Source organism: Dipodomys merriami, unplaced genomic scaffold, assembly GCF_024711535.1.
Source record: "Dipodomys merriami isolate MVZ:Mamm:240054 unplaced genomic scaffold, mDipMer1.0.p SCAF_400, whole genome shotgun sequence".
In the NCBI taxonomy this organism is placed as follows: domain Eukaryota; kingdom Metazoa; phylum Chordata; class Mammalia; order Rodentia; family Heteromyidae; genus Dipodomys; species Dipodomys merriami.
In genome coordinates, this window is record NW_027205605.1 from 797,600 (window position 1) to 823,525 (window position 25,926).

Sequence of the window (25,926 nt, forward strand, 5' to 3'; positions counted from 1 at the left end):
CTGCTTTATGATTTAAAAAAAAAAACTAAAAGGTAGCATTGTTTTGTTTGGCTAATACCAAATATGTTTTTATGGGATTCGATTTTTTTTTAAATTCCCTCAGCCCTGTTCTGGCTGGGCTGAATTTTTACTTTTTCATTTTGGTGCCAGTACTGGCATCTGAATTCAGGGCCTGTGTGCTGCCCTTTAATTTTTTGCCCAAGGCTGGCTCCCTACCACTTGAGCCAAAGCTCCACTTCTGGGTTTTTGGTGGTTAATTTGGATTTAAGAGTCATTTGGGACTTTCCTGCTCAGACTAGCTTTGAACCTTGTTCCTCAGATCTCAGCTTCCAGAGTAGCTAGGACGAGCTTGAAACTGCCTCCTGCCCCCGCCCCCCAGCTTTGATTCTGATACTTTTTTGCATACAACAAAGGGTAACTGTAGCAATCCACCCTGAGCTTCCAGAGCCCTGGATTCATGGTGGCCCAATCAGCACTCAGCCACATCCCTTTTTTTCCACCCATTTTCTCAAGTATCTCTGGAAGGATGGTACTATTATTTTGCATTTGGTTTTAAACTTTATTGGAATTACATATAGTAAATAAAAAATTAGTGTACTGAGCAACGAAAAATTATATAATAGTCTTATTAACATACCATACCACATGGAATTTCACCCATTTAAAGTGTATCCTAGCCAGGTGCTGGTGGCTCATACCTGTAATCCTGTAATCTCAGGAGGCTGAGATGAGATCTGAGGATCTAGGTTTGAAGTCAGCCCAGGAAGGAAAGTCCATGAGACTCTTATCTCCAATTAGTCACCAGAAAACCAGAAGGAGCGCTGTTGCTCAAAATGGTAGAGTACTAGCCTTGGGCAGAAGAGCTCAGGGATAGCACCCCGGCCCTGAGCTCAAGCCCCATGACCAACTAATAAATAATAATAATAATAATAATAAATAATATAAAACCTCCATTTTGAATCTTTAATGCCCATTACCATGGGGAGCAAGAATGTTTTATCTTTTTCTTTCTCCCTACTTTAACCCTAATACAGTAAAACAAATCCGTAACCCTCTCTGTCTGGTGAGACACCTGGAAAAGCTTTTCATGAGTGGATCTCAAGGACCTGAGGTTCTGAGTGTAAATTGAGAAGCCCACACCAATGCCACCCTCCAGTATTACGACAAAGCTGAGGGTATAGCTCAGCGGCCATCAAGTGCTTGCATGGTGTGGAGCAGCCCTGGATTCCACTCCTAGCACCATCACCACCAAAACCAGAAAATGCAGCCATCCAGCCATGTGTCCACGTGAACAGAGGCGCTCCGGTCTCCAGTCATCAGTATTTAGCTAAGCTGGGCTGTTTGTTTTGCTTGTTTGTGGGTGCTGAGGGTGGAACGCAGGGCCTCCTACATGGACGGACAGGGCTCCTTCAGAAGCCACATCCCCAGTCTCAGCCTCTCCATTTCTACCCACAAGTCTTTTATATTCTTCTGGTGCTTCTCAGCGCCATCCAGGGCTGGAAGCTGATGGTGTGTCACTTGCTCAGAGCTGCTTGACAACTGACAGGATACAAAGGGAAACTAGGAAGGGAGTGATATTCGAAGGCAACTCACAAGGTATAGTGCACACGCCGCGAGCCCTTGTCTTCTTCACGGATGTAGGATTTTCAGGGCAGGCTGTAAACATCCTTTTTGGTGTGATTTTTTTTAATGGCATTTTGTATCTACCCACAATAATATATTCATGTGTCACTGGGAAAATGCTTGTGAACCCACTGCTCGAAGCCAGTTTCCTAATGGAGGTGCCAGCCCTGATACACTCTGTGGGTGTGCCCTTGACCCTGAAATGAAATATTCACATTATTTTTTTCTTCTTTGTTTTTAAGCACAGAACTAGAGATTCTGCCAGGAATTGTAGAGAAGAGGAAGGATGAAGAGTGTGTGTGTGTGTGTGTGTGTGTGTGTGTGTGTGTGTGTGTGTGTGTGTGTGTGTGTGTGTGTGTGTGTGTGTGTGTGTGTGTGTGTGTTTGAGCAGAAAGGAGGGGTTGGTTCTCAGTTGACATCTGGGGAATCATACATATTCATGAGGACAGGGATTGGACCCAAGGTCTCAGAGCATGCTGGGTACTTTCCAGGCCAGCCTGTTACTAGGCAGAGTTCCTAAGAGCTGGGGCTCCCTCCCTTTGCTGGTAGTTTCCTCCCCCAGATGTCTGACCAGATACCTTCTGTCCTCCTTGTAAGGAGAGCACTTGTATCTCCGAGTTTTCCAGAAAATCCTTCCATGGTCTCCCCCTGCATTGTATAGGAGAGTACTTCCCAATTTCAGGGGAAGATAGTTTATGCTCCATCAGTCTTTCTCAGAGTAGTTTGGTGTGTCGTAGAGGATGAGAATGCAGATTCCCAGGCCCACGGTTCAGACACTAGATAAAGATTTCTGAGCCAGGCGACCGTGGCTTACGCCTGTAATCCAAGCTACTCAGGAGGCTGAGATCTGAGAATCACGGTTCAAAGCCAGCCCGCAGGAAAGTCCGTGAGACTCTTATCTCCAATAAACCACTAGAAAACCAAAAGTGGCGCTGTGGCTCAAGAGGTAGAGCGCTCACCTTGAACTGAAGAGTGCAGGGACAGTGCCCAAGCACAGAGTTCAAGCCCCAGGGCCTACAAAAATAAATAAATAAATGAACAAATAAATGAATAAATATTTCTGGGGTGGCATCACAGAAGTTACATTTTAAAAGTCTGAGAGTAAAGCTGGTGGCTCATAACTGTAATCCTAGCTACTCAGGAGGCCGAGATCTGAGGATCATGGTTCAAAGCCAGCCCTGGCAGGAAAGTCCCTGTGAGACTCTTATGATCCACAAAAACAGCCAGAAGTGGAGCTGTGGCTCAAAGGGGTAGAGTACTAGCTGTGAACAAAAGAGCTCAGGGACAGCACCCAGGCCCTGAGTTCAAGCCCCAGGACCAGCAAAAAAATAAAATTAAAAGTTTGAGATTAATTGCTGTGTTTGGTTAAGTTGGAATGCACCTTGACTTTAATGAGCAATTAAAGGAAAATGAATAATAGACACATTTTTTTTCTTTTTTTTTTTTTGGCGGGGGAGGTCCGGTCATGGGGCCTGAACTCTGGTCCTGGGCGCTGTCCCTCAGCTCTTCAGCTCAAGGCTAGCGCTCTACCACTGGAGCCACAGCGTCACTTTCTTTTTGCTTATGTGGTGCTGAGGAATCGAACCCAGGGCCTCATGCATGCAAGGCATGTGCTCTACCACTGAGCCACCTTCCCAGCCCCAACACATTTTTCAAATTGTCAAGACTGACCTACCTGAATGTTTATTTGTTGCTCATCTCAAGCCTTGAGCTCCGGGCCCCGCACCGCCTTGTCCATGGCTGGGGCTCCACCCCAGAGCTACAACCACAGCTTGGCCTTTTGCTGTTCAATTGGAGAGACAGTCCTGTGGAAACCCCAAACCCCTTCAGGTTTCAGACTCCTGAATAAGCTAGAATTACAGGCATGAGCCACAAGCACTGAGCTACTATTGTCTCTTTATATTTAAGTTTACATGTGTGTAGTATGTAGTGTGTACAGTGTGTCCTTTTCTTGTTTTTTGCGCTGCTCAGGATCAAACCCACCTAAGGACATCCCATTGTGGCCCTGTTTCATTTTAATTTAATTTAATTTTTTTATTTCGTGTGTCAGTCCTGGGGCTTGAACTCAGGGCTTGGGCACTGTCCCTGAGCATTTTTTCACTCAAGTCCAGTGCTCTACCTCTGGAGCCACAACTCTACTTCCAGTTTTGTTTTCATTTTTAGTACTTAATTGGAGATAAGATTCTCAGAGGCTTTTCTGCCCACCTGGCCTGGCTTTGAACTGGAATCCTCAGATCGCAGCCTCCTGGGTAGCTAGGAATGCAGGTGTGAGCCACCAACACCTGGCTGGCTAGTTTTTAAAGATAAATCCCAATGGAGCACATACCGGGAGAAACATTCCTTCCTTCACCCACTGCCTTGCACTTGGGCTCCTGCCATATATATGGAATCCATTTTTGGACTCTCTCTACCTCTGTGTTTATCTTTATTCCACGTTGATGTCGTCTGAATGGCTGTAACTTACATTGCCATGATATCTGGTCATGTAAGTCACCTTATGCTTTCCTGTTTTTCAAGATCTTCTAGGCTATTCTAGGTCATGTGCACTTATAAATTTTAGGGTTGGTTTGTAGTTTTTCTGGCTCTTTTAATCCCTTATCTCTTAGGCTTTATCATACCCAATACCTGCCTCTAAGGCAGTAGTGCTGTCCCAGGGCCTCTTTGTCTGGATTGGAGGGTCTCCTTCTTCTTGGCCTCCGGCAGTTTCAAGTAACTGACCAGTTTTACCCAAAGGCAGCAGTTCAAGGCTGCACAGAGAAAGCTCAGGCTCAGGGCACAGATGCCAACTAGCTCTGTGGACTCCTTACTTGTAGCTCCTGGTTTGGGTCCTTGATTGGAGCCTGAAAGCTATTCTACCACTAGACAGAAATACATGCACAAGTTAAAAATCTGGTAAATATGGCATTGTGTGCTTTGTGAAAGATGGATTCTACAGTGGGAAGGGTTTAGTGCAAATAAAACTGGAGCTCCATTTCACTACTCGTAAGGAAACAAATTCCAAATGGATCAAAGATTCACGTGTTGGGGCTGGGAAGGTGGCTCAGTGGTAGAGCGCTTGCCTTGCATGCCTGAGGCCCTGGGTTGATTCCTCAACACCACATAAGCAAAAAGAAAAAAGCCGGAAGTGGCGCTGTGGCTCAAGTGGTAGAGCGCTAGCCTTGAGCTGAAGAGCTGAGGGACAGCACCCAGGCCCAGAGTTCAGGCCCCACAACCAGACCCAGAAAAACAAAAAACAAAAAACAAAACAAGACAAAGATTCACGTGTTAAGAATGGAAACAGTGCTAAGCGCTGGTGGATCACACTTGTAACCACAGCTACTCAGGGGGCTGAGGTCTGAGGATTGTGATTTGAAGCCAGCCCAGGAAGGATAATCTGTGAGATTCTTTTTTTTTTTTTGTCAGTCGTGGGGCTTGAACTCTGGGCCTGGGCGCTGTCCCTCAGCTCTTCAGCTCAAGGCGAGTGCTCTACCACTTGAGCTACAGCGCCACTTCCGGTTTTCTGGTGGTTTATTGGAGATAGGAGTCTCACGGTCTCTCCTGCCCGGGCTGGCTTTGAACCGCGATCCTCAGATCTCAGCCTCCTGAGTAGCTAGGATTACAGGCGTGAGCCACCAGCGCCCGGCTAATCTGTGAGATTATCTCCGATTAACCACCAAAAAGTTCTAAGTAGAGCTGTGGTTCAAATGGTAGAGCTCTACCTTGAATGAAAAGACTCAGGGAGGGGCTGGGAAGGTGGCTCAGTGGTAGAACACTTGCCTTGCATGCCTGAGGCCCTGGGTTCGATTCCTCAGCACCACATAAGCAGAAAAAAAAGCCAGAAGTGGAGCTGGGGCTCAAGTGGTAGACCCTTGAGCTGAAGAGCTGAGGGACAGCGCCCAGGCCCAGAGTTCAGGCCCCACGACCGGACCCAAAAAGAAAAAAAAAAAGAAGACTCAGGGACAGTACCCAGACCCTGAATTCAAGCCCTAGGATGGGTACTAAAAAATAAATTCCAAACTAAAACAGGTGAATGTTATGATATAAATTATACCTTGATAAAGATAAGTAAAATTATTAAAATATAACAAAACTATATTTGAAATTAGAGTATCAAATAATAATGATTGGTAATGTATAATATATGACATTAATATTCTGTTTTCGTAAACAGGAAAAACAATGAGACATTCCTTTCATGTGGAAAATGGTTTGATCAACTTGGAACTTGTGTGCCATCTGGTGGATAGAATTGGAAGTGCGAAACTACAGCAAAAGGGATTGAGCCTGAAAGTGCTCTATTCTCTTCCCCGCCCCGCCCACCCCCCCACCCCCACCCCCCCCACCCCCCGCCCCCCATTTGCTTTTGTGCTGCAGTTAATTGGAGATAAGAGTTTCATACACTTTGCTGCTCAGGCTGGCTTAGAAGCTCACTCCTCAGATCTCAGCGTCCAGATAGCTAGGATCACAGCAATGAGCAGCCAGCACCTGGCACCATCCTCTTTTTTTCTGCTGGGAAAAATTCACTCGTTCAACTACTGGTAAAATCAAGACAATATCTAAAATTTATCTCAACTTCTAGTTTTCAGTTCTGTAGTTCTCTGCTTTGATCTGCCTGTACTTTTTTTTTTTCAGTCCTGGGCCTTGAACTCAGGGTCTCAAGCTCTTGCTCAGCTTTTTTGCTCACTGCTGGTGTTCTACCACTTGAGTCATGCCAATAGTTATGGCTTTTTCTGGTTAATTGGAGATAGGGCTCTTAGATTTGTCTACCTGGGCTGGCTCTGAACTGTGATCCTCAGATCTCAATCTCCTGAGATCTAGGATTATAGAGATGAGTCACCAATACCCAGCTAATGCTTTCTTCCTTTGTGTTTTTTTTTTTTTTTTTGGGTCCGGTTGTGGGGCCTGAACTCTGGGCCTGGGCGCTGCCCCTCAGCTCTTCAGCTCAAGGCTAGTGCTCTACCACTTGAGCCACAGCACCACTTCCGGATTTTTTCTTTCTGCTTTTGTGGTCCTGAGGAATCGAACCCAGGTCCTCAGGCATGCAAGGCAAGCGCTCTGCCATTGAGCCACCTTCCCAGCCCCTCTTCCTTTGTGCTTTTTAAAAATCTTTTCTTGGGCTGGGATGTAGCTCAGTGGCAAAGCGCTTGGCTAGCAAGCGCAACGTCCTGGGTTCAATCCCCAGTACCAAAAAAAAAAAAAAAAAAAAAAAAAGATAAAATCTTTTCTCTCCTCTTCCTCCTCCTCCTGTTTCCTTCTTCCTTCTTCATGAGACAGCATGCCACTATGAAACTCGTCTTTCCTCAAACCCATAATCCCCCTGCCATAGCCTGAGTACTGGAATTACAGGGATGCACTATCATGTCTGTCTGTGTCTGTTTCTTTATATGGACAAGGACCAGAGTCTATTCTTTTGCTGTATGAGGTAGTGTCCTTTGTTATAATTTTGCAGATGAAGTTCAGGGCTTTCTAGTCACTTGCTTAGGAGGTCACAGTCAATAGATGTTAGAGCCTGGGTTTGAAGTGGAATCGATTCAATTTCAGAGTCAGCACTGTTGTTAATTCTGTCAAAAGTGCAGGAAACTAGCCAGGCGCTGGTGGCTCACACCTATAATCCTAGCTACTCAGGAGGCTGAGATCTGAGGATCATGATTCAAAACCAGCCCCGACAAGAAAGTCTGTAATTCCCTTCCCTGCCCTTCCTTCCTCTTTCTTTCTTTTCTTTTCTTTTCTTCTTTCTTTCTTTCTTTCTTTCCAGTCCTGGGCCTCGAACTCAGGACCTGGGCACTGTTCCTGAGCTTCCTTTGCTCAAGGCTAGCACTCTACCACTTAAACCATGGCACCACTTCTGGCTTTTTCTCTTTATATGGTACTGAGGAATGGAACCAGGGCTTCACTAGGCGAGCACTCTACCACTAAGCAGCGTATCTCCCATTAACCTCCAAAAAGCCAAAATAAAAGTGGAGATGTAAAAACAAACAAACAAACAAACAAAAAAGGGACAGTGGCTCAAGTAGTAGAATACAAGCCTTGAGTGAAAAAATACTACCCAAGGGCATAAAACTCTGAGATCTAGTCCTAGTACTGGCACAAAAATAAAGGCTGCAGAGAAATACCAGAAGAGTTATTGGTGGAGAGACCTAGAACCACCACCATGTCCCCAGCAGTTGAAGCACAGGGAGAAAGCTTCTCACCAGAGCAAATCTACCTCTGAATGAAGTGCATACTTGCCAGGATTAAGTTGAGAAAATGGGAATACCTGATGCATGTTGAGCAAGCACCACCCCATAATACCTTCTCTCAGAGTTTCAAGGATGGACATTTGGCTCCTCAGCTCTTTTGACTGGAATGACTTGAAATGGCTCAGCCCTTTCCAAGGTGTGGAGGCTGCCATCCAGGGAGCAGAGCACAGGCTCTGAGCTGCAACCTTGCTTCATTCCTAGGCTCTGAGAACAAGGGAGAGAAATGGGAGAAGAGAAGGTACAATTCCTCCTACCTGGAGGTTAAACTGGCTTCCAGCATACAAGGAAATATATTCCACTAAGGGTGCTAACCTCAGGCCCACACCACGTTCTGGCCTGGCCAAGTGAAGGGAGCCTATGCCCAGCCTGCCAGCATTTCTCTGGTGCTGTGCCAACACAGGTAACCTAAAAACAGAGCTGAGTAACTCAGCAGCAGCAGCCCTTGCCAGGCACCTCCCGTGACCCCCTCCGCAGGGTGCTGTGTTTTTCCATTCTGGGAAAATTTTGAAAATTCCAGGTGACTCCCCCATCTCTCTCTCTCTCTCTCCCCCTCCCCTTCCCCACCCCCTCTCTTTTACTAGTCCTAGGGCTTGAGCTCAGGGCCTGGGCGCTGTCCCTGAGCTTCTTTTGCTCAAGGCTAGGATGCTACCACTTGAGCCACAGCGCCACTTCCAGCTTTTTCTGTGTATGTGATACTGAGGAATGGAACCCAGGTCTTCATGCATGCTAGGCAGGCATGCTACCACTGAGCCACAGTCCCTGCCCTCTCCATCTCTCACTTGCACCAAAGGTGAACCCCAGGTCTCCTCCCTCCACTCCCATCTCAGCCAGGTCATACCTGGTCACTTCCTCTCAGAGAGATCCAGGGGTCAACTTACTTGAGGCTCCCACCCTTCCCTTCCTTGTTGGTTAGTACGGTGACCGTGACGTTCTCCCTGAGATAGAATGACCAGATTTAGCAAACAAAAATACAGGACATTGAACTGAATTTGAATTTCAGATAAATAATAATGTATGAGTATGTTCCCAATGTTACACTGTGTTTTGTCTGATAAACTTTATCTTGGGGAATATTTAAATGTTTCCCAATAACCTCAGCCAGAGTGAGCAAAAGGGTTGTTTGGTTTTGTTTTTCTTTTTTCCTGCCATGGGGCTTGAACTCTGGGTCTGAGCGCTGTCCCTCAGCTCTTCAGCTCAAGGCTAGCACTCTACCACTTGAGCCACAGCGCCACTTCCGGCTTTTTCTGCTTATGTGGTGCTGAGGAATGGAACCCAGGGCTTCATGCGTGCAAGGCAAGCGCTAGCCAGCGCTCCACTTCGGACTTTCTAGTAGTTCACTGGAGATTAGCGGGTTAGGAAAGATCAGAGAGTCTCTCACAGATTTCTCTGCTCAGGTTGGCCTCGAACCTTGATCCTCAGATCTCAGCGTCCGGTGTAGCTAGGATGACCGGGGTGAGCCCCCAGCGTAACCTAGAGTCTACGTGAGGCACCCCCCAGGGTGGCTGGCCCGGGCCAGGGGGCTCTCTGCCCTCTTTTCCGTACTTTCCTGGGGTCAGGGTTCCTGAGGATTTCCCTTTCCTCAACAGCTCAACAGTTAATCCAAGCCCGGCTTTCGGTTTCGTTTCGTGTTTTCAGGGCGTTGGGGCTGGGCAGGTGGCCCGGTGGTGGGGTGCAAGCCGGCACGCCTAGCCCGGGCTTCGATCCCTCCGCACTGCGTAACAAATGCCATTTTGAGAAAAGCCTCTCGAGCTGGTTCTTCGGGGCAGAGGTCCGATGGGATAAAGAGGCGGGGCCGGCCCGGCCCTGGCTTCGGCCCAGACCGTTCTCCTCCTCTTCCCCGTTTCAATAGCATTTCCCACCTGTCAGCTAATTTCCCTGAGCGGGACGGATTAGAGGGGCGCCGGGCACGGGAGACGGGTTGGGGAGCACTTCCGCTTCTGCGCGCGCACGCACGCATAGTCTCGGCCCCAGCCCCTCGACTATCGCGATACCGCGGCCGGATCGACGCTGGCCCTTTAACAGCCCCTTCCCGGGGGCCCGACCGGCGCGTGCGCACTGCGGTTCTGCGCTTGTCATCATGGCGACGCGGGGCCATGTGCAGGACCCTAACGACAGGCGCCTCCGGCCCATTTACGGTGAGTGCCTGGGGCCAGCCTGGTCAGCAGCCCGTCACGCCGAGGCCTGCCCTGCCCGGGGCCAGGGCCCGGGAGGGGTACTGAGGGAGCGTGCGCGCGGAGCGGGCAGCCGAGGGGGCGGGCCGCGCGGGCAGCTAGGCCGCAGTGGCGGCCTCGCGTAGTCTCCGGCCCGGCTCGGCGGAGCCCCCGCTCGGCAGCGGCGCGGCCCGGGCCGCGGCGCGCCTCGGCGAAGCGGGTCTGTCCGGAAGGCCGCTCGGGGCGCGCCCTGCCCTGGGGCCGCGCCGCCCGCGGGCTGCGTGGCTAACGGCCGCTCCCGGGAGCGCCCGGCGTCTCCCCGCCAGGGAGACCGGTTCCGGAGAGGGTGGTGCCGGCTCCCGGCCCGGGGGAGGAGAGAGCGGACGCACGGGGCCTGGGCCTGGGGGCTGCCCGATGGGCCGGGCTGGGGTGCACGTGGAGAAACGGAGGTCCACGCGGGGGGGCGCAAGGTCACCCCGGCGAGGCCCGGGCGCCGGGCGCCGAGCTGCGAGCGGGGAAACAGCTGCTCGGCGCACGCGGGGGGCGCGGGGCGGGGGGCGGCCCGGCGCGGCTCTCCCGGCTCTCCCGGGCCGCCCCCCCGCCGCCCCCCGCCCCGCGTCCCCCCGCCGTCCCCCCGCCCCCCGCCGCCCCTCGCCGCCCCCCGCCGTCCCCCGCCCCGCCGTCCCCCCGCCGCCCCCCGCCGTCCCCCGCCGCCCCCCCGCCCCGCCGTCCCCCGCCGCCCCCCCGCCGCCCCCCGCCGTCCCCCGCCGCCCCCCCGCCCCGCCGTCCCCCGCCGCCCCCCGCCGCCTCCCGCCCCGCCGTCCCCCGCCCCCCGCCGCCCCCCGCCGTCCCCCCGCCCCGCCGCCCCCCCGCCCCGCCGCCCCCCGCCGCCCCGCCGCCCCCCGCCGTCCCGCCGCCCCCCGCCCCCCGCCGCCCCTCGCCGCCCCCCGCCCCGCCGTCCCCCGCCGCCCCCCCGCCGCCCCCCGCCCCGCCGTCCCCCGCCGCCCCCCCGCCGCCCCCCGCCGCCCCCCGCCCCGCCGTCCCCCGCCGCCCCCCGCCCCGCCGTCCCCCGCCGCCCCCCGCCGCCCCCCGCCCCGCCGCCCCGCCGTCCCCCCGCCCCGCCGCCCCCCGCCGCCCCGCCCCCCGCCGCCCCCCGCCGTCCCCCGCCGCCCCCCGCCGCCTCCCGCCCCGCCGTCCCCCGCCCCCCGCCGCCCCCCGCCGTCCCCCCGCCCCGCCGTCCCCCGCCCCCCCGCCGCGCCCCGCCGTCCCGCCGCCCCCCGCCCCCCCCCGCCCCGCCGCCCCGCTCGGCCTCGTCCCCGCGGGCTTTTGGAACCGCGACGCCACGACCCCAGGCGCCCACCCTGAGCTGAGTGTGAGGCGGCCTGCCCAGCAGCGGGTCTAACGTCGCCAGACGCCCCCCCCACACACACACATTTCCTTCCCCTCAGACGGGGGCCTCGGTGGGGGAAGCCTCAAGGTCAAAGGTTTTTGCAAAGGTAGTCTCGGAAGGTACAGGGATGACCACTGTCGGGGGGGGTGTGTGTGTGTGTGTGTGTGTGTGTGTGTGTGTGTGTGTGTGTGTGTGTGTGTGTGTGTGTGTGTGTGTGTGTGTGTGATGTGTGGTGTATATGTGTGTGGTATGTGTGTGGTGTGTGTGTGTGAGGACTGTCGGTGTGTGTGTGTGTGTGAGGACTGTCGGTGTGTGTGTGTGTGAGGACTGTCGGGGTGTGTGTGTGAGGACTGTCGGTGTGTGTGTGTGTGTGTGTGAGGACTGTCGGTGTGTGTGTGAGGACTGTCGGTGTGTGTGTGAGGACTGTCGGTGTTGTGAGTGTGTAAGGACTGTCGGTGTGTGAGGACTGTCGGTGTGTGTGTGTGAGGACTGTCGGTGTTGTGAGTGTGTAAGGACTGTCGGTGTGTGTGTGAGGACTGTCGGTGTGTGTGTGAGGACTGTCGGTGTGTGTGTGTGAGGACTGTCGGTGTGTGTGTGAGGACTGTCGGTGTGTGTGTGAGGACTGTCGGTGTGTGTGTGTGAGGACTGTCGGTGTGTGTGTGAGGACTGTCGGTGTGTGTGTGAGGACTGTCGGTGTGTGTGTGAGGACTGTCGGTGTTGTGAGTGTGTGAGGACTGTCGGGGTGTGTGTGAGGACTGTCGGTGTTGTGAGAGTGTGAGGACTGTCGGGGTGTGTGTGAGGACTGTCGGTGTGTGAGGACTGTCGGTGTTGTGAGTGTGTGAGGACTGTCGGTGTGTGTGTGTGAGGACTGTCGGTGTGTGTGTGAGGACTGTCGGTGTGTGTGTGAGGACTGTCGGTGTTGTGAGTGTGTGAGGACTGTCGGGGTGTGTGTGAGAGGACTGTCGGTGTGTGTGTGTGTGAGGACTGTCGGGGTGTGTGTGTGAGGACTGTCGGTGTTGTGAGTGTGTGAGGACTGTCGTGTGTGTGAGGACTGTCGGTGTGTGTGTGAGGACTGTCGGTGTTGTGAGTGTGTGAGGACTGTCGGTGTTGTGAGTGTGTGAGGACTGTCGGTGTGTGTGTGAGGACTGTCGGTGTGTGTGTGTAAGGACTGTCGGTGTTGTGAGTGTGTGAGGACTGTCGGTGTGTGTGTAAGGACTGTCGGTGTTGTGAGTGTGTGAGGACTGTCGGTGTGTGTGTGTGAGGACTGTCGGTGTTGTGAGTGTGTGAGGACTGTCGGTGTGTGTGTAAGGACTGTCGGTGTTGTGAGTGTGTGAGGACTGTCGGTGTGTGTGTGTGAGGACTGTCGGTGTTGTGAGTGTGTGTGTGAGCACTGTCAGGGTTGTGGGTGTTCGTGTTTCTGGCTCAGTGGATCCTGCTTTTTTTTTTTTTTTTTTTGCGTGATCGAGTCCTCTCACATCTGATCCCAGTAACAATTCTATGAGGTGGCTAACAATAAAGTGTAGAGAATACACGTAAGTCTCCATTCTTAGTGTTTTCATTAACATATTTCATATTCTTGGCCTTTTATATGGAATTTTCCATTTAATCGTTACATATTGTTTGGGGGGGTCATGTTTCTGCCCCTTTAATTTTTGGGGGAGTGCTGGTACTAGGGCTTGAACTTAGGGACGCACTCTCTCTTAGTTTGTTAGTGTAAAGCTAGTGCTCTGCCACTTGAACCACATCTCTACTTCCAGCATTTTGCTGCTGTATTAGAAATAGAGTTTCAGGGATTTTTTTCTGCCTGGACTGGCTTCAAACTTCAATCCTTAGATCTCAGCCTACAGACTTTTTTTTTTTTTTTTTTGACAGTTTAGAAAACTTGAAATCAGGGCTGGGAAGGTGGCTCAGTGGTAGAGTGCTTGCCTTGCATGCATAAGGCCCTGGGTTCGATTCCTCAGCACCACATAAGCAAAAAGAAAAAAGCCGGAGGTGGCGCTGTGGCTCAAGTGGTAAAGCGCTAGCCTTGAGCTGAAGAGCTGAGGGACAGCGCCCAGGCCCAGAGTTCAGGCCCCACAACCAGACCCCCCCCCAAAAAAAAAAAAAAGAAAGAAAACTTGAAATCATTCAGCTAGTCCTTGGAGTTGGGACTTGAACCCCAGCCTCCCTCCCTGTAAGCTAGAAATCCCCTCACTTTGAGTTGTAAACACTGACTTGTCTAAGGCTACAGGTGGTGAGTGGTTTCCTTTTTCCCATTTTTGGGTGTTAACATCTCTTGCTTCAGAGGGCAGGAGTGATGCATGGAATGGGTGATAGAAAAACTGAATTCAGGGATCAGTGTGTGATTCATTGTGGTGTTTAATTGGAGAAGTTTCACACTTTCCTGCCCTGGCTGGCTTTAAACCATGCTCCTCAGATCTCAGCCTCTCAAGTAGCTAGGATGACAGGCAGGACCCTTGCAAGCCGCCAGCGCCTGGCTTGCCTGTGGACTTATAATTTTTTTTTTAAACTGAAAAGAGTACTTTTAGGGGCTGGCTCAGTGGTAGAGCGCTTGCCTTGCATGCCTCAGCCCTGGGTTCGTTTCCTCAGCACCACATAAGCAGAAAAAAAAAAGCCAGAAGTGGCGCTGTGGCTCAAGTGGTAGAATGCTAGCCTTGAGCTGAAGAGCTGAGGGACAGCACCCAGGCCCAGAGTTCAGGCCCCACAACCGGACCCAAAAAAAAAAAGAGTACTTTTAAGAATAATTGAATTCTTAAAGTTCTTGAGAACAAAGAAATGCCTTTGGTTCCATATTCATTTTTGAGCTGTCTAATAAAAAGCACCATTTCACACTGCTAAACATATTTTCTTGAAGTGACATGTATTCTCAAAACAGAAGTCACAGTTATGTAACTTTCATTGTCAACATGGGAAGAGGATTAGAAGAGGCTTTCTTTAGGAACTCTAAAGCGATTAACAGAAATTGGCAAGAATAGGAAAAGAAAGAGAACAGACTATAGCATTTTTATTTTTATTTTATTTTTTTGGTGGGGGAAGTGCCAGTCCTGTGACTTGAACTCATGGCACTGTCTGAGCTCTTTTTTTTTCTTTTTTTGTCCGTCATGGGGCTTGAACTCTGGGCCTGGGCGCTGTCCCTCAGCTCTTCAGCTCAAGGCGAGCGCTCTACCACTTGAGCTACAGCGCCACTTCCGGTTTTCTGGTGGTTTATTGGAGATAGGAGTCTCAAGGTCTTTCCTGCCCGGGCTGGCTTTGAACCGCGATCCTCAGATCTCAGCCTCCTGAGTAGCTAGGATTACAGGCATGAGCCACCAGCGCCCGGTTGAGGTCTTTTTGCTCAAAGCTTAGCTTCATTTCTGGCTCTTTTGGGGTGATTAATAGGAAATAAAGAGCCTCATGGACTTTCCTGTTGGGGCTGGCTTTGAACCTTGATCCTCAGATTTCAGTGTCCTGAGTTGGTAGATTACACACATGAGCCACTATTGCCCAGCAAGTGACTAGAGCACTTTTGATTTTGAACTTCAGACTTCTGTTGCTTAAACATATTAATACTCTGGTTTTTTTTTGTTGTTGTTGTTAGTCATAGGGGTTGAACTCTGGGCTTGGGCACTGTCCCTGAGCTCTTCTGCTCAAGGGGAGTGCTCTACCACTTGAGCCACAGCACCACTTCCAGTTTTCTGTGGTTTATTGGAGATAAGAGTCTCATGGACTTTCCTGCCTGGGCTGGCTTTGAACTGCGGTGCTCAGATCTCAGCCTCCTGAGTAGCTAGGATTACAGGCATGAGCCACCTGTGCCCATCCATATTCTTTTTTTTTTTTTTTTGGGTCCGGTCGTGGGCCTGAACTCTGGGCCTGGGCGCTGTCCCTCAGCTCTTCAGTTCAAGGCTAGCGCTCTACCACTTGAGCCACAGCGCCACTTCTGGCTTTTTTTTTTCTGCTTATGTGGTGCTGAGGAATACAACCCAGGGCCTCAGGCATGCAAGGCAAGCGCTCTACCACTGAGCCACCTTCCCAGCCCTCCATTAATATTCTTAAACAACTGTTAACCCTTGAGTTCTAATGTTTACTGGCTAGCAAGTAAACAAGGTGGTCTATGATGGAGCTTGTCCATTCAAAAGTTGAGTAATTCAAGCCGGGCGCTGGGGGCTCACGCCTGTAATCCTAGCTACTCAGGAGGCTGAGATCTGAGGATCGCGGTTCAAAGCCAGCCCGGGCAGGAAAGACCGTGAGACTCCTATCTCCAATAAACCACCAGAAAACCGGAAGTGGCGCTGTAGCTCAAATGGTAGAGTGCTCGCCTTGAGCTGAAGAGCTGAGGGACAGCGCGCAGGCCCAGAGTTCAAGCCCCACGACCGACAAAAAAAAAAAACAAAAAAGTTGAGTAATTCCATTGAGTGCTTACTTACTCTTGGGCTGCCTTATTAAGGTGGAATTTTGGGGGTCATTGTAGGAAACTGAAGGCCAAGGAGATTAGCTTACCCTGTGTTGTATCAATATATCGTAGATCTGGGATTGAACCAGTATGCTCACAGGAGAGCCCAGTGCTTCACCAAGTTCAGTTTACCATCATTAACTCTCTAAGACATCATAGGTACTGACTGCCAAGTGTCTTAGGATTTTACAGCTGTGGGAAACCTTGCCTGATACTTCAGCTCTTTCAAGATAGTATTTTTCTTTTCTTTTCTTTTCTTTTTTCTTTTCTGTCATGGGGCTTGAACTCTGGGCCTGGGTGCTGTGCCTCAAGGCAAGCGCTCTACCACTTGAGCTACAGCGCCACTTCCAGTTTTCTGGTGGTTTATTGGAGATAGGAGTCTTTCCCGCCTGGGCTGGCTTTGAATTTCGATCCTCAGATCTCAGCCTCCTGAGTAGCTAGGATTACAGGCATGAGCCACCAGCGTCCAGCTTCATGCTGACTTTTTGAAATAGTTCTATTGTGCTATATAGTTTCTACTAGTTCTTTTTTTGTTGTTGGTCTTGGGGCTTGAACTATGGGCCTTGGGCGCTGTCCCTGAGTTTTTCAGCTCAAGGCGAGGGCTCTACCATGTGAGCCATAGCGCCACTTCCAGCTTTTTCTGTTGATGTGGTGCTGAGGAATCGGACCCAGGGCCTCATGTTTGCGAGGCAAGCACTCTACCACTGAGCCACTTTCCCAACCCCTCCACTAGCTTTTGTACTCCTGTATGACTTGTTACTTTCTTCTACCATCAATGACTTAAAATTTTTTTCTTTTTTTTTTAGTTTGTTTTGGTGGGTTGTGGGGCTTGAATACTGTCCTTGAGCTTACAGTGCCACTTCTGGTTTTCTGGTAGTTTATTGGAGATAAGAGTCTCATGGACTTTCCTGTCTGGGCTAGCTTTGAACCACAATCCTCATATCTCAGCCTCATGAATAGCTAGGATTACAGGCTTGAGCCTCCGGTGCCCAGCTTAATTTAAAAGTATTTTTAAGCCAGATGTGAGTGGCTCCTTGCTACTTAGGAGACTGATCCGAAAATGGGGTTCAATGCTAGCCTGGGTAGGAAAGTCCTAGAGAAGACTTATCTCCAGTTAACGACTGCAAAACCATAAGAAGTGCTGTGATGTATAGTAATAGAGTACTAGCCTTGACGGAAAGAACTCAGGGACCGTGCCCAAGGCCCTGAGTTCAAGTCTCACAACAGACTCCCCCCCCCAAAAAAAAGTTTGATTCTGTTAAATGAAGTACCCTCTCACCACTTTTTAACCAATTGGAAGTGAAAATGATAGCCTGGTATTAGATTTAACAACTGTAGAATATGGGAATTACTAGGTTAGCAAATTGCAAAATAGGAATAGTGACATTTCAAAGTAGAAATACATACTAGCACCCCTGCCCCATGCACAGATCCTTGCTCTAGCTGTTGTACCTCCAGTCTTTGACCAGCCTAGTTCAGGGATGCATGATTCCCAGCAGTGTCTTTTCAACAGCAATCACTTTTTTTGGAGTGGGGGGGGCGGGGGGCAGTTGTGGAGTTTGAACTCAGGGCCTGGGCACTGTCCCTGAGCTCTTTCACTCAAGGCTGGCGTTGTACCATTTTGAGCCACAGTGCCAGTTCCAGTTGTTTTCTGATGTAATTGGAGATAAGAGTCTCATGGACTTTTTCTGCCCAGGCTAGCTTTGAATCATGATCCTCAAATCTGAGTAGCTAGCGTTGTAGGTATGAGCCACTGACATGATCACTTTGGTGAGTTTGAATTTTTCCTTTGAGTGTCTGGTCAAATGTCAGCAAATTATTCTGCTTTTACTCATTAATGAAAGCTCCTGCATCATCAGTCAAAGGCGATATTTATTCTGAACTTCTTTCCTGTTAAGTATGATTAAATCTTTGGCTGGGCGTCAGTGGCTCATGCCTCTACCCAAGAGGCAGAGGTTTGAGGATTGTGGTTTGAAACCACAAGACTCTTATCTCTAATTAACCAGCAAAAAGCTGCAAGTGGAGCTGTGGCTCAAGTGGTATAGCGCTAGCTAGCCTTGTGCAAAAAAAGCTCAGAGACGATGTCCAGGCCCAGAGTTCAAATTCCAGGACTGGCATAAAAGCAAAATAACTTTATGAGTTTTGTCTGTTTTCCCTAAGTATTGTGGTAGTGAAGACTTTTGATTTTCTGTAGAAAAATTACTTCATGCAACATATTTTTTTCTTCACTACTTCTTTGTTGTTTTTGGTGGTCATGGGGACAGAGATTAGTGGCAGAGTGTTCAGGTGGCATGTGCAAGGTCCTGGGTTCTAGCCTCAATACTGAAGCGGGGGCTGGGGGAAGCTTTTTTTTTTTTTTTTTTTTAAAGTACTCACCTTGAACTCAAGGCCTTGCTCTCTCACTTTGTTGTTGTTGTTGTTGTTGGGAGGGGGGGAGGGCTTGAACTAAGGGCCTAGCCACTCTCTGAGCTTTTTAGCTCAAGGCTGTCATGGCTAGCTACCACTTTGAGCCACAGCACCACTTCTGGTTGTTAATTGGAGATAAGAATCTCATAGACTTGTCTGCCCCAGCTGGCTTTGAACTGCATTTGTCAGATCTCGGTTTCCTTAGTAGCTAGGATTACTGGTGTGAGCTACTGGTGCCTGGCTTACTTGTCTTTTTTTCCCTTTCCCTTCACACTTTAGTCTCACATCTAGCCCAGCTAAGCCTTATACTGTTTTGTTTTGTTTTTACAGTGACATGTATTGTCCTTTAAAAGGTAGTAGAACATTCTGAAAAATTTACCTTATTAGTTGAAAGGTATCACCAGTCTTTGCATTGAGCTGCCTGGTGTGGTCCCTTTGTGTTTTGTTTCCTTTTTCCAGTCAAGGTCTGTTTATGTAGCACAGACTGGGCTGGAACTATTTTTGTAGCTCAGTCTGGGCTTGAACTCTATTCTGCTTCCCCTTCCCAAGTGCTGGAATTACAGGCATGTACCTCTGTACCTGGCCATTGCTTATCATCTTTGTTGGATTAAAGGAAAGGTTCTCTCAGCCACTTTCTTTTTCTGCTCAAATAAGTATTGTTTAGCTGCTTTGTATCATCTTACAGATAAGTGCATCTCTCTCTTTTTTCTTTGCTTTTTTTTGGGGGGGGTTCCGGTTGTGGGGCCTGAACTCTGGGCCTGGGTGCTGTCCCTCAGCTCTTCAGCTCAAGGCTAGCGCTCTAGCACTTGAGCCACAGCACTATTTCCAGCTTTTTCTGCTTATGTGGTGCTAAGGAATCGAACCCAGGGCCTCACACATGCAAGGCAAGCACTCTACCACTGAGCCACCTTCCCAACCCTCTCTTTTTTCTTTTTGGCCAGTCCTGGGGCTTGAACTCAGGGCCTGGACACTGTCCCTGAGCTTCTTTTGCTGAAGGCTAGCACTCTGCCACTTTTGCCATAGCGCCACATCTGGCTTTTTTTGCTTATGTGGTGCTGAGGAGTGGAACCCAGGGCCTCATGCATGCAAGGCACGCGCTCTACCACTGAGCTACCTTCCTAGCCCCCCAGCCCTCTTCTTTATCCTTTATTTTTTTTGTGCCTTTTTTTTTTTTTTTTTTTTTTTTGCTGGTCGTGGAGCTTGAACTCTGGGCCTGGGCGCTGTCCTGAGCTCTTCAGCTCAAGGCTAGCACTCTACCACTTGAGCCATAGCACCTACTTCCAGCTTTTTCTGTGTATGTGGTACTGAGGAATTGAACCCAGGGCCTCATGCATGCAAGGCAAGCACTCTACCCCTGAGCCACGTTCCCAGCCCCTGTGCATTTATTTTTATTTCTTTTTCTTTTGTTTTTTGATGCTGGTACTGGAGCTTGAACTAAGAGGCTCACATGCTTATGCTTAGCTTTTTCACTCAACTGCTTGAGGTACACCTCCATTTCCAGCTTTTTCTGGTTAATTGGAAATAAGATTTGTCTGCCAAGGCTGGCTTTGAATCTTGGTCCTCAGATCTCAATGTGAGCCAGTGGGGCCCAACATAAATTCCTTTCTTCATCCTGCATATTAACTTAGAACTTATTGTAAGTTAGGCACAGGGAAGGTAAGGGAATGAGAACAACACAGACAAGATTCTAATTTTTAGGAGTTTGTAATCCCAACTGATTTTCATCTTTTGGCCATACTGGATCAGACCTAGGGTCTGTGATAAGTTTAGATATGAAAGAAGAGCAGGAGTTAGGTGAAGAGATGAAGAGACAGGGATGAAGACCCTGAGAAAGGAGCTTATTCCCCTTCCCTTTGACTTCCCTCTCCACCCCAGTGGTGACAAAGTTTGGGAGTGGTAGATAAGGGAGATGTAGGTGATAAGGCCACAGTGTGGTTATGCTATATGAACAGGTCTAGAGATCTAACATACAGGTTGAGGGCTATAGTTACTAATAATATACTGTAAGTGCTCTAGTCACACAAGGTTATGGATATGTATGAGTGAAAGTTAATCTACTGTATATGTATGTCAGATATGCTGTGGTGGCTTATGCCTGTGATCCTAACTTCTAAGGGGGCTGAGAGTTGAGAATCTTGGCTTGAAGCCAGCATGGACAGAAAAGAAGTCCATGGGACTCTTGCTGTTCTTGTTGGTCGTGGGGCTTGAACTCAGGATCTGAGTGTTGTCCCTGAGTCTTTTGTAAAAGGCTAGCCTCTACCACTTTGAGCTACAACTCCACTTCCGTTTTTTTGGTAGTTAACTAGAGATTAGGGTCTCACAGACTTTCCTGCCTAGGCTGGCTTTGAACCATGATCCTCAGATCTGTCTCCTGAGTCGCTAGAATTACAGGTTTGAGCCACCAGTACCTGGTGGTTAGTTCTTTTTTTTTCAGTATTGCAGTTGAACTCTGAGACTCATGCTTGCTAAGCAGGTCCTTTACCATGTGAACAACCTCCCTCCCCCATTTTTTGTATTTTTTGCTGTAGGAATGTAATGACTATAACATATTTTCTCTTTGTAGATTATCTTGATAATGGGAATAATAAAATGGCAATTCAGCAGGCAGACAAATTGTTGAAGAAACACAAGGATCTTCACTGTGCTAAGGTAAGTTTTTTTGAGCTCGAGTGTTCATATATATGGTTATATTTGTAATTCTTAATTGGACTTTCCTTTTTTACAACTTTTTTTTTTCCTTTTAGCAAAATTTTTTAAGTATAAAAATAAGGTTAAAGGAGGGAGAAATAGAAACCTTTCCTGCTTCCCATGAAGGAGTTAAAGACTATTATTATTACTATTTTTTTTCCCCCAGTACTGGAGCTTGAATTCAGGGCCTGGGCCTTGTCCTGAGCTACTTTTTGCTAAAGGCTAGCACTCTACTACTTGAGCCACAGTACCACTTCTGGCTTTTTCTGTTTATGTGGTACTGAGGAATCGAACCCAGGGTTTCATGCATGCTAAGCAAGCACTGTTCCACTAAGCCACATTTCCAGCCCTATTACTATTTTTGGCAGTACTGGAGTTTGAAGTTGGAGCTTTGGGATTGTTTATATTTGCATTGAGCTTTCTAGGCAAATACTCCACCACTTGAGCCACATCTCCAGCTTTTTTTTTTTTTTAAGTTCCTTAAAGAAAGGAGATGTATTTGTGCCATTTTTAGAATATTTTATAGCATGCCCTATGTGGCTACTATACACTCTTAGTATGACTAAATTAAGGTCTGTCTGGCAGTTGGTACACTCCTGTAATCTCAGGGGACAGGAGGATCTTGAGTTGGAGGCAGTCCTGAGCAAAGGTACCAGCAAGTATTGTGCTTGTCTAGAATGTACAAGGCTCGAGGTTTGATCCCCAGAACAATGCCCCCCCCCCAAACAAACAAAAAACTACTCTCAAAAAACAAAAATAGCCAGGCACCAGTAGCTCACGCCTGTAATCCTAGCTACTCAGGAGGCTGAGATCTGAGGATTGCCGTTCAAAGCCAGCCTGGGCAGGAAAGTCCATGAAACTCTTATCTCCAATAAACCACCAGAAAACGGGAAGTGGCGTTGTAGCTCAAGTGGTAGAGCTCTCGCCTTGAACTGAAGAGCTGAGGGACAGCGCTCAGGCCTAGAGTTCAAGCCCTACAACTGACCAAAAAAAAAAAAACAACAACAAAAAACTAAGCAAATAGGAAGAAATCTTAAATTATATCATATTTAAGGTTTAAATTTAAGATTGTGCTGATCCATAAACTGCCACATAAGCTTGCCTTAGGGATTGACCTTGAACTCTCCATTTCTTTCTCCTGTCTCAGCTTTTCCTTTTCTTCTTTTGGTGGTCTTGGAGCTTGACTCAGGACCTGGGAGCTGTCCCTGAACCTCTTTGTGCTCAAGGCTAGTGTTCTACCACTTGAGCCACAGTGCCACTTCTAGCTTTTTCTGAGTGGTTAATTGGAGATAAGAGTCTCACAGACTTTGCTGTCTGGGCTGGCTTTGAACCATGATCCTCAGATCTCAGCCTCTGAGTAGCTAGGATTACAGGCATGAGCCACTGGCACCCAGCTCAGCTTTTCATTTTTTTTTTTTTTTTTTTTTTTTTTTTGGGTCCGGTCGTGGGGCCTGAACTCTGGGCCTGGGCGCTGTCCCTCAGCTCTTCAGCTCAAGGCTAGCACTCTACCACTTGAGCCACAGTGCCACTTCCGGCTTTTTTCTTTTTGCTTATGTGGTGCTGAGGAATCGAACCCAGGGCCTCAGGCATGCAAGGCAAGCGCTCTACCACTGAGCCACCTTCCCAGCCCTCAGCTTTTCATTTTAAAAATGGATTTGGTAGGACGCATTGCTAAAGTGGTAGATTGCTTATCTAGCAAGTATGAAGCTCTTAGTTCAAACCACAGTACTACTCCCCCCCCCCCCCCCCATCCTCAAAAAAAAACAAGCAAAACTGACATTTCTTTCCTTGCTGGTAGGTCCTAAAGGCAATTGGTTTACAGAGAACTGGAAAGCAAGAGGAAGCTTTCACTCTGGCTCAGGAAGTGGCCGCTCTGGAGCCCACAGATGACAACTCACTCCAAGCACTGACCATTCTCTACCGGGAGATGCATCGGCGTATGTTGCTTTCTTTCCACTGCGAAGCATAGGCTGTCCCCTTTTCTGAGGACTTCTCTATTTGCTTTGTCTGGTTTAGGTATCAGCCATGATTTACATGATGACAGTAGTTAGATTGACACAGTAGCCAGGGCTTGTTGATGGAAGCTCTTGAACAGAAAATATATTTACGAGAGTTAGGTTCCATGAAGTGGAATGAAGTTTTAAGTGAGTTTATTTGTGTCATTATGATTTGCTAAATGAAGTCTTTTCCCCTTGTTTTCACTTTTGTTTTTGGTGCTAGTACCAGGGCTTGAGCACTCCGCTCTGTCACTTGAGCCACACCTCTACTTCTGTCTTTTGCCTGGATATCTTTTGTGGGTCAGTCTCATGGACTGACCTTTCCTGCCAAGGCTGGCTTTGAGCCTCAATATCCAGATTTCATGTCTCTGAGTGGAACTAAAACAATTTAACAATGAAGTACTAGGGGAAAGAATTAGGAAGGAGACAGAGCGGGTCCTGGCTGCTGTTGTATGTTGTAAATGTAATGAGGTGATCTGAGCTACTTTGTGCTTCTGCCAAACAACAGCTAGTAGAGTCAGTATCAGCCAGATGCTGGTGGGTCATGCCTGTGGCTGAGATCTGAGGATTGCAGTTTGAAGCCAATCTAGGAAAGAAAGTCTGTGAGACTCTTATCTCCAGTTAGCTATCCAAAAAGCTAGAAGTGGAGCTGTGGCTCTAGTGGGCTAACCTTGAGTAAGAAAAAGCTCAAGGAGAGTACCCAGGCCTTGAGTTCAAGCCCCAGGACCTGTACACATACACATCAAAAAAACAAAGTGAATATCAGATGATGTAAAGGCAAAGCGAATGCGTTCCTCCTCCTCACTGGTAGCACACCTCCATTTGTACCAAATAGAGAGAACACTAAATGCTGTTAGGATTTGCTTTGATTATTGAAGCATGCTGAAGTTTTTATTTCTCTTTGTCTTAGCGGAGTTAGTTACAAAACTTTATGAGGCAGCTGTGAAGAAAGTTCCCAATAGTGAGGAATACCACTCGCACCTCTTCATGGCCTATGCCAGAGTAGGGGAATACAAGAAAATGCAACAGGTAACTTGAGCCCCATATCTATCGGGCTGTGGGGTTACTGTTAAGTGGTAATGTGGTTTAATTGCTGTGTGTGTGTGTGTGTGTGTGTGTGTGTGTAGAGAATTAAAATTATATGTTGGTTTGTGGTGATCAGCCACATTTATTAAAGGTGTCTTATTTGAGAAAGAGTTGATTGTTCTTGTGTGGCTTAAATGGTATGTTTCGTTTGGTTTCGGTAACTGTCCCACTGCATCAGATAGCAATCTGAAATGAATAGATTATCGGGAGAATAATTTTAAAGTTTCATCTAGTTTGTAAATTTAAGTGTTTGTAGCCTTCTGGAATTTGTTTTTGTTTTTTAAATTTTAGGTGGCACTTGGGTTTGAACTTAGGCCTCATGTTTAACTAACGCAATGCTGCTGAGCCATGCTCTCTGGACAACTCTAATCTGCTGGGGTTTTTATTTTTGTTCATTGTTGTTGTGGTTATTTTTAAATTTGTACCAGCACTGGAGCTTGAATTCAGTGCTTTGCACTCTTGGTTTTCTCTGCTCAAGACTGATACTCTTCTGCTTGAGTCACAGCTCCACTTCTGGCTTTTGGCTTGTTTACTTGAGATAAGAATTTCATGGACGTTTCTGCCCAGGCTGGCTTTTTGCCTCAATCCTTAGATCTCACCTCCTGAGTAACTAGGATTACAGGCTTGAACTGCTAGGGCCAGGCCATGGTGAGATTTTTTAGAAGGGGAAAAAAAGTCTTCATTGTTTGAGTGACTTTTTGTTTTTAATATTTTCCTGAGGCAGCTTCTTGCCAGTTAGTGTTTTGTATGTGTATTTGAGGGAGCTTCATTGACATGGACCTGTCTGAACTAGTGTATTGGTAAAGCTGACATTGGAGAAGAATGAAACACCCACACAAAAAGCTCATTAACAGTTATGATGTCAGACTGTTTCTAACGGTTTTCATCCCATTCCTCCAGTGTGTGTACCCCAGTCTCAGCTACAGGGACTTCAGGCCATCCTAGGCTGTCTGTCCAATCCTTTGGAATATACTCCATATTGCTTTCAGACCTCTTCTCTTTTTGATCTACCTCATCCTTGTTTAATGCCTCCTTTCTTCCTGTTTTCTGTCTGCACAGTAGTGCTAACATAGAATTCCCTGAAAAGTTGATTTATATGTATCATTTCCCTGCTTTCTATAGAGTCCTTTTCAAAGACTTCTCAACAAAGATACCCACAGTCTGCCTTGCAACCCCTTTTCCTTCCTTCCTTCCTTCCTTCCTTCCTTCCTTCCTTCCTTCCTTCCTTCCTTCCTTCCTTCCTTCCTTCCTTCCTTCCTTCCTTCCTTCCTTCCTTCCTTCCTTCCTTCCTTCCTTCCTTCCTTCCTTTTTTTCTGTGCCAGTCCTGGGGCTTGAACTGGGGGTCTGGGTATTGTCTCTGAGCTTTTCTTTTTACTCTACCACTTGAGCCTACAGCTCCACTTCTGGCTTTTCCCCCCACAAGTTGATTGGAGATTAGACTCATGGACTTTCTTGCCTGGGCTGGCCTCAACCTTGCTCCTCAGATCTTAGTCTCCTGAGTAGCTAGGATTATAGGTGTGAACCACTGGCACATGGATTTTGAATTCCATCTTATGCTTGCTAGGTGCTTGCAAGGTGCTTGCTAGGTGCTTGCAAGGTGCTTGCTAGGTGTTTGCAAGGTGCTTGCTAGGTTCTTGCTAGGTGGGCTCTACCACCTGAGCCATGCCTCCAAAGATCTCCCCCACCTTTTAAAAATTGTGCTGGAGATTATAATTAGGTCCTTGCACATACATGCTGAGCAGGTATTCTATTACTGAGCTACATCTCAGCCCTTTATTTTTTTATTTTTTTTTTAGGGGTTCTGGGAATTGGACACAGACCCCGTGTTTGCTAAGCTACCTCTGAACTTCACCTAGGTTTTTTTTTTACTTATTTTGATATTTTTCCCATCTTAGAACTGATGTAGTTACTTACCCCCAGCCAAATATTTGTTCTTGCA

The 25,926-nt window shown here is 48.5% G+C and overlaps 1 protein-coding gene and 1 long non-coding RNA gene across 2 annotated transcripts in view; one reads left to right on the forward strand and one right to left on the reverse strand.

Annotated features, from left to right (window-relative positions):
* Nucleotides 1-611: 611 nt before the first annotated feature.
* Nucleotides 612-9,877, reverse strand: LOC138806582 (uncharacterized). The gene is made up of 5 exons (XR_011365929.1): nucleotides 9,220-9,877; nucleotides 8,720-8,776; nucleotides 7,894-8,045; nucleotides 3,299-3,428; nucleotides 612-2,637 (listed from the first exon to the last, which is right to left on the reverse strand). It is a non-coding gene; the product is annotated as an uncharacterized lncRNA (long non-coding RNA).
* Nucleotides 9,878-9,889: 12 nt separating this feature from the next.
* LOC138806576 (N-alpha-acetyltransferase 25, NatB auxiliary subunit) overlaps nucleotides 9,890-25,926 on the forward strand; it is a 48,123-nt gene continuing 32,086 nt past the window's right edge. The window contains exons 1-4 of the mRNA XM_069992003.1: nucleotides 9,890-9,976; nucleotides 20,780-20,865; nucleotides 22,703-22,841; nucleotides 23,812-23,930. Of these exons, the coding sequence (XP_069848104.1) occupies nucleotides 9,919-9,976; nucleotides 20,780-20,865; nucleotides 22,703-22,841; nucleotides 23,812-23,930 (402 nt within the window). The 5' untranslated portion in view covers nucleotides 9,890-9,918. The remainder of the gene's footprint in view (nucleotides 9,977-20,779; nucleotides 20,866-22,702; nucleotides 22,842-23,811; nucleotides 23,931-25,926) is intronic.